Genomic DNA, 7,794 nt, shown 5'->3' with positions numbered 1-7,794 from the left:
TGGCCACTTCTGCCCAACCTGGCCAGCGCCGCGCGCAGCTAATAGTCTGTCAGCCATATCGCGTATAGCTGCGTAGGTAGGCGAAAATCCACGTAGATCTAGATCTAGAATATGATCAACTATCACCTCCTCTTCTAGCTTGGTAAGCTTCTTTGAGTTAGGCTGGCAATCGCGTCTGGCGCGCTTCCCAGCGCGTCGATCGCGTAACGTTGATTCAGGCACGTTAAAGATTGAAGCTGCACGCCGGCCTGTTTGGATTTGATGAGAATCAAGAGATTGTATAGCAAGCTGAATATCTAATTCATTTGAGAGTAATTGAATAGCGTGGCGTGGAGCCATAATAGAGGTACGTGTAACGGAGTAAGAAAGTTGGTGGGGTGCGCGACTCGCTTGCCTGCGCGACTCGCTTATCCACTACGTTATATTTGTTGTTTGTATATGTCTATCCGACCAAAAGTATAATATGCATGCATACATACATACATACATACGCAGTCATGATGCAGAAAGATAGATGATATATATATATATATGAAGAGAGAGAGAGAGAGAGAAAGAGAAAGACATCACAAAACCCCCCCCCCCCAGCCTACTAAGTAACCAACTTTATTCAAATACCTACCTCACAGCAACCACAAGCAAGCAAGCAAACAGACAAATATCATGTGTGCAAAGAAACGATTGTTGAAAATGTCCTTCTTCTCTTTGGAAATTTTGGCTAATAACCAAGGTCATGCTTTTTTTCTTCTTGACTTCATGGGGCTATATTGTGTGGGTGTGGGTGTGTTGTCATGCCTCTTCTCTCCTATACATACAATCACACACGCAACGCAATGGATGCTTTCCCAGTCTACTACTACAACAACAACAACAACAACAACAAACCAACACTCGCAATGTGCGCCTTTTTGTTTTCTGGACGAGTACACACAACAAAGATACAGTGGAAGAAGAAGAAGAAGAAGAAGAAGAAGAAAAGGGTCGTACAAGAGGTGTGTGTGTGTGTGTGTGTGTGGGTGGGTACAATGCACTAAGAATTATACAATAGAAACTTTGCCCGCATTGGGAACCGTCTTTTTTTTTTTTTGAAAACTTCTAGTATTGTCCGACTACGGTATTATACTATCCTCCCCGTGTGTGCTTACGAGACGTGCACAAACTGGCCAATCGAGGGAACACCATCAACGAGAACGTAGATGACGTAGGGACCGGCAGGAGCGATGCTCTTGTCAGGAGGCATCGTGACGGTGATGCTCTGGCTGGCGGCACCGGCCTGGAAGCCAGTGAACTCCAGGGCAATCATACGGTGGCCCATGTGGATAGAGTGGGTGACGAATCCACCGTAGTAGAGCGTGATCTTGCATTGCTTGGCGTTGGGAGGCGCAGTGAACTTGATGTTGAAGGTGGATCTAACCTTGGGAGACTTGTTGGAGATCTGGACGTTGGTAGGACGGGTAGGGTTGCCCTGGAGGTAAGGAGGAGTGTAGATCTCGTTGCGGAACTCAGTCACAAAGGGGTTCTGGGTGGAGGGAGTAAGAACGGGCATCTCAACCGGGTTGGAACCAGAGATGAGAAGAGTACCGTCAAGAAGAAGGAGAGCAACACTGTGGTAGAGACGGGGAATGGTAGACTTGGGGCCAGTGGTGAAGCGCTTGCCCTTGGGCTGGTTGGGGTCGTAGAGAAGGACCTCAAGAGCAGGGTCGCGAGCAACACCGAAACCCTGGGCACCCTGCTGAGCACCGTTGACCCAGACGACGGTACCATCGGGAAGGAGAGTACCCTCAACCATACCACGGCCTTCGGGCATCGAGTCCATCTCCCACTCTGGGTTGGCATCAAGGGGCCTGATGCGGCCGCAAGATGGGTCAGCGGGAGCAGTAATGTCTTGGTAAGGACCACCACCGCAGATGATGATGTCGGGATTGTAGTTGTTGGCCTTGGTCAGAGGAAGCATGACGGATCCACCAGTGTTGGGGTAGGTACGGTAGGAACCGGGGATGTCGGGCAGCTTACGGACGACGGTTCCAGTCTCGACTTTGAAGATCTCGGCCGACTTGGCAACAGCGACGAAAAGGTTGCCGTCCCTCATCAAGTGCATCATGGGGTACATGTAGTAGGGCTGGGTGTTGACAAGCAGCTCCATCCTGATGCTCTTGCCGCGAGGAGTACCGTCAGCGTTGAGGATCTCGTACGTGGGGTTGTTGTTCTCAGGCTTGCTGGGGTCGAGACCGTTCTTGGAGCCGGATGCAACAAAGATGGTGTCGTCGGGCATGATCTGAGCAGAAGCGTACCAGCGGGGAGTGTCAAGGTGGGTGCCGGGCTCGTCCCAGGCCTGTCCGTTGAGAGAAGCATCAGTCGAGGAGCGCTTGAGGAAGCGAATGCCGCGGAAGCCGTCGCCAACAGTCTTGTCGATGAAATCAAGAGGAGCGTTACCACCCAAAGAGGCAAAGCGGCCATCGGCAAGGAAGATACCTCCAGAGCAGAAAGCATTGGTCTTGTAGGCGAGGGGAACAACCTTGTTCGTGACGGGATCGTACTCGGAAGAGTAGGCGTACTGGCCGTTGCTAAGCTTGAGCTCAGTGTAGTTTTCGACCTTGTCAAGGAAGACAACGCGACCGTTGGGCATGAGACCAGCGTGCATGGCGGGAACACCAGATCGGCCCCTGATGGCGATGGATCCGGGCTTCTGGGCAGCAGGCGCCGGGCTGGCACCGGGGGCGGGGACAGTAGGAGCCTGTTTGCAAGGACCGCTCTGGCAACCTTCACCGCAGTGAGCAGTGGTGTTACCGCAGTAGCCGTACATGCTGCAGCAGCTGCCCTTGATCCAGCTGCCGCAGACAGTGTTGCCAAACTTGGCACCGCAGCTTCCGTCAGTAGTAGCAACGCCATTGGGGTTGCTGCCGGGAGTGGGCTTGCCGAGAACAGGCTCGCCAGAGGTCGTGGAGGATGGAGGACGCGAGCCGGCAGGAGAGCCGGCAGGAGTGGTCTGGGCAGAGCCATCCAAGCAGCCGCTCTGGCAGCCGTTGGCCTTGAGGCAGTGACCTTCGGTCTTACCGCAGTAGCCGTACTCGGAGCAGCAGCCACCGTAGGCGCCGTTGGCATCACAAGTGGCACCACCAAAGTCCTTTCCACATCGGCCGTCGCCCCTAACGCCGGCGCCACCAGTCGTGGGAGTAGTGGCCTTGTTATCACAGCCAGACTGGCAGCCGGTGGTGCAGTGGGCTGCAGTGTTACCACACCAGCCGTACGACGAGCAGCACGTGCCCGTGTAGACTGTGCTCTTGGGGTCGCAGAGCATGTTGCCATTTTGAGCACCGCACTTTCCATCGGGCGAGTACTTGGCAGCCTGCCTCTTGGCAGGAACAAACCTCCGGGAAGAGCGGGAGGAGAGGGATGCGAGCTTGGAGTGGGGATCGTCACATTCTGCCACACAGCTAGAGGGTGTGGGTCAGTAGGGAGTTTGGGGTCAAAGCGCCGGCGTGGACTCACGTGTTGTTCGTCGAGCATTTCTGGCCAGTCAAGCAGTTGCCGGGATTGGTCACGTGGTCGCATGGAGGTTGGGTCCACGTGAAGTCGATGTTGGCCGAGGCCAGGGCGGCGAAGGCGGCGAGGCCGAAAAGGGAGGCCCTCATGGTGAAGGATTACCTAAACGAGACTGGTGTAAGCCGATTGCGCAGGCAATGATTGGATGCGCATCGAGGATGTTGGCTGGAAGGATGCGGTGGCTGTGGGGATGGGGCATTGCAGTGGGAAGGGTTGGTGGGCCGGATATATAGGCAGAGGCTGAGTAGGTTGGGAGGGGAGAGGCATGTGATGGATGGGCAGGTTGGGAATTGAACCATGTGGGCATGCCAAAACAGGGGGCTGGCAGGAGAAAACATGGTAATGGCGGCGGCGGCGGGCGGGCGGGGCGCGGGTGGTTCTCGGGGGGGTGCGAGTACCAGAGCAGCGGGCAGGCAGAAGGAGCGAACGTACCTCGAGAGGAATTAAGAATTAGCAGGTAGGAATGTGGTCTTGGAGACGACGTTTGGGGTCAGGGGGGGCTGCAGCGAGCGTGGTCAAAAGAGCGACGGGCGACCGACACGGGGACGGTGCGGAGATGTGCAAAACGAAGGACGAGCCGGAGAAGATGTGCAAAACGAAGGACGAGCCGGAGAAGATGTGCAAAACGAAGGACGAGCCGGAGAAGGCTTGGGATGAGCCTGCAGCGAGCGAGGTGGGAGAGTTGGGGGGGAGGCGGGCGCGAGGGCTTCAAGTACCTGTGTAGAGGGCGGGTATACGAGGGCGTCGAGGCGCGTTAGTCATGGCGGCGGGCGCGGGCTTGGGCGTGGGCCTGTCGCGATGCTATTTCTGGGCGCAGGGATTGGATGGCCGAGGGCTATCACGCTCGGCCGGTAAGTGGCAGCCGCGGGGGCCTGCCTACCGACAACCTACTTACACCTGCGTGGCTGCATGGGAGAGCCATGGCGAGCCGCCTTGGTCGCCTGCATCGCCTATAGCCCAGGCGGGCATCCATAACACTGTGCACACAGCAGCCGCCTGTCGCACGGCAACGGCGGTGCGCTGTCACCGTGGCTCCGGTCAGAGTCAAGCCTTCGCTTCCTGGCTAAGCTTCCAGCACATGCACTGGGCCATTGAAGAAACTGCCACCACAGCCCGCTGCTAGCCCAATCCGGTAAGCGCCGCGCTGGTGCTATCCACAGCGTCCGCCGCATCCGGCCTAGTCTCATCTACTTGACTCTGCCCCTGACTAACGCCCGCCGCCTTGCCTCTTCCTTGCCCTCCGCCTCCTCCGCCTCCTCCACCACCACCACCACCACCGCCGCCGCCGCCACCGCCGTCCATGCACACACTCACACTTGCACTTGCACTATTGCTACCTACATATACACCAGTCGTTTTTCAGGTGGGGCCCTCCCTCCTTCTACTAGGCGCACACCACATGCCAGCTCCTGCCGTCCAGCCCGTCGCGGCACCAGTCAACAAGCTTTAATGACATGGACAGACGACGACGCCTTCCCCGTCGGCGTTGCGGCTGATGTCAACATGCTTGCCTGCTTCCTTCATGCATCGTTGAAACACGAAACTTCGTACTGGGAAATTGCCCTTGCGGCCACGCTTCCATGCCACCTGCCAAGTCTGTGTGCTGTCCTGCCGCGCTTTTCTTATTACCGCCAAATCACCGGCCGCCGTCACTGTCGCTACCATCAAGCCCATCCATGGCTTCTCCTCTTCTGCCAGCCTCGTCCTATTGCAGCCACCTGTAACGCTGGCCTCCACCCGCTCTATCTGTTTCTTTTTTTTTCACGCCTCCTTCATACCCTTCCAACGACTCGCCCCCCCCCTCGGCCACCCGTCTGAACCCACTCGTTCTCCTATTCTATGGCTCTCTCGGAACTGCCTGTCCCGTAGCGCCGCCCTTCCCCTGTACCATGCCGTCGGGAGGTCTTCATACCTTGTTCTCCACTTCAGCCTAGCCAGTCGACGTGACTTCGGCCCGTCCGCCCACTAACAATTCAAGTGTCGCTCACTGCTAATTTGGCGCCTGAAATCCACGTCTGCATTGCCCGGCACCCTCGGTCCTTCAGGGACCCATTGTCAACAAACACTGCCACACTCTCAGCTCACCAAATGCCATGCTGGTCCTTGCCTGACCACTCGGTATCCCAGCGTGACCGTCTTGTCTAAATGATTCAATACTCATAGCGTCCTATCAACTGCCTCGTCCGCTTCTCCCCTACGGCTGATGGCGGATACGAGCCAGCTCTCCTCAGGCGTGCAATTCCTTCCACGCCATCGTCACGCGCTAACCCCTTTGGGACTCCACACGTTCGCCTAAACAGCACATCCCTGCGGCCTGGTATCGCCCTCGGCCTCGTGATTTTCTCACACCCACCCTACGCACACCGTACACGGTGCCCAAGTCGCAGCAGATCATGTCGCTGCGCGCTCTATTGCCCCGTCAGGGAATGCCAACCGCCCTCTTTCATATGCCTGTGGGCCGCGACTTCATTTCGCGATTACGGCACCGCACTCTTCCCCACCTTGATCTACCTTCTACATGCCTTTCCAGAAGCTGACGCCAAAAGGCCAAGCCCCAAGACATGTCACCAAGACGTCGCTCAACGTTAATCGCGGACACGGCAAGCGTCAGGCACCATCCAACACGTCCAGCGCATGCAATGCGTCACGCCTCAACATCTCCCCATTACGCTCACCGACATGTTATTAGCCAGTGCTGCGTACATAGCGCTTGACTCGGCTAGTGTCAGCACATAACAAGGCCAACACGTCCGCTGCATATGCCTTCTCGTAAGCGGGGGCACTATTGTATATTCCCCCCTTCACCCAGCTACTCTGCTCCGCCGTTACCCCGGAAACGTCACAAACCCTCCAATCGCCATGCTGCATCGCTGCCAGCATGCTCGCCGCTATCCGTCCTGTACTGTATAAAAAATACACCAACACGAACGGCCGTTGATTAAAATGACGCAAATCAACAAATTCCGACATTACGCTATTGCTATTATTCAACTGCCTCGGTCGCTCACTTGGTTAGCGGCAGTCGCCGTCGCGTGCTAGTCCACTCGGCTCCAGAGACGCGCCCCGTTGAGCTTATTTTGGGCCGGGCGTCTCATAGCCAACACAAAGAGCATTGCAGGACAACGGACAAAGAAAAAAGGAAAAAGGGTGCTTACGCAGCTCTGCTACTAGCTGGTACTGCTGAGGCCCCGTCGTACATTGCATCTTCCGCCTTCTCCGGCCACGGACTTTTTTCGACTCTCGGCCCCAGCGTTTATCGGAAAGAAGTCGTGTAATATTAGGGGATGATCGCAGCAACGAACTGCAGGTAAAGCAAGTACATTTTTGCAGATGCATTCGGACATCGTCTTGGATGGCAATACGTCATAGGTTGTCTGTGCACGCCGACCTTTGCTCTCCTTGCAGCTGACATCAGCACCTCCGTACTCCCACTCCTACACACAAGCCACTGTCCACGTATTCTCCCCCGACTCACCCAATCACCACTTCTCCCAACCAAACGATTCATCTATTACACGAGCCACTCGCACCATCGCAATTTCCCAAGCTGCCCTCTCCACCCTTATTACCTAACACCAAAATCATCAATTTCAAACGGGGCAAAGTCATACGCCCTGAGGCTATCTTGGCACCCTTGGCTACCAAGCAAACCGGGAAATTTGACCTTATGTGAGGAGCCGTTAAGCCATTGCGGTATAGTGTAGTTTGCCCTGACACAACGAAAGCCGAGTTGATGTGGGTGAGAGAGAAGACAAAGAGAAAAGAAGAGTAAAGTCTTCATGGTAGTGGAATCCTAGCCTTACATACACCCCACCCCGCATATGCATGTGTAGACACGAGTAAGTCCTACGCGCGCTGACGCCATCGATACCTTGACCCTTATACTTACATACTCTACTATTACCCGCTGCTGCTGCTATTACACGCTTGGATCGCGGGAAGCATTAGTGCGGGGAGGAAGGGAAGCAAGAGCAAACCCACCGGAAAACAAAGTCAAGCCTCGAGCGCTTCCAATGCCAATGTCGCGGTAGAAAACACTCGCATCTCGTTGCTAGTCAAATGCTGCTCCATCCAACCTCTTCTTTGGACATTGATGTTTTTACCAGGTGTGTCACCGGTACCATGACTAGTACTATCATAACCACAACTATAACTATCACTATTCCCATCCATCCCACTCACAAACGGGCAAGCCCCAGCAAGCGAAAATTGCATCACCCATCCCCCCATCATCATCATCATCATCATCAT

General features: G+C 55.5%; 1 protein-coding gene across 1 annotated transcript; it reads right to left on the bottom strand.

Moving 5' to 3' along the window:
* Positions 1–1,141: 1,141 nt before the first annotated feature.
* Positions 1,142–3,632, bottom strand: SETTUDRAFT_23826 (carbohydrate-binding module family 18 protein; the record flags this gene model as incomplete). Its single annotated transcript, XM_008032418.1, has 2 exons — positions 1,142–3,434; positions 3,490–3,632. The coding sequence occupies 2 exons, from the start codon at positions 3,630–3,632 to the stop codon at positions 1,142–1,144; spliced, it is 2,436 nt and encodes an 811-aa protein (XP_008030609.1).
* Positions 3,633–7,794: the final 4,162 nt, after the last annotated feature.

Source organism: Exserohilum turcica (assembly GCF_000359705.1).
Source record: "Exserohilum turcica Et28A unplaced genomic scaffold SETTUscaffold_8, whole genome shotgun sequence".
Classification (NCBI taxonomy): Eukaryota; Fungi; Ascomycota; class Dothideomycetes; order Pleosporales; family Pleosporaceae; genus Exserohilum; species Exserohilum turcicum.
This window is presented reverse-complemented; position numbering and strand designations above follow the sequence as displayed.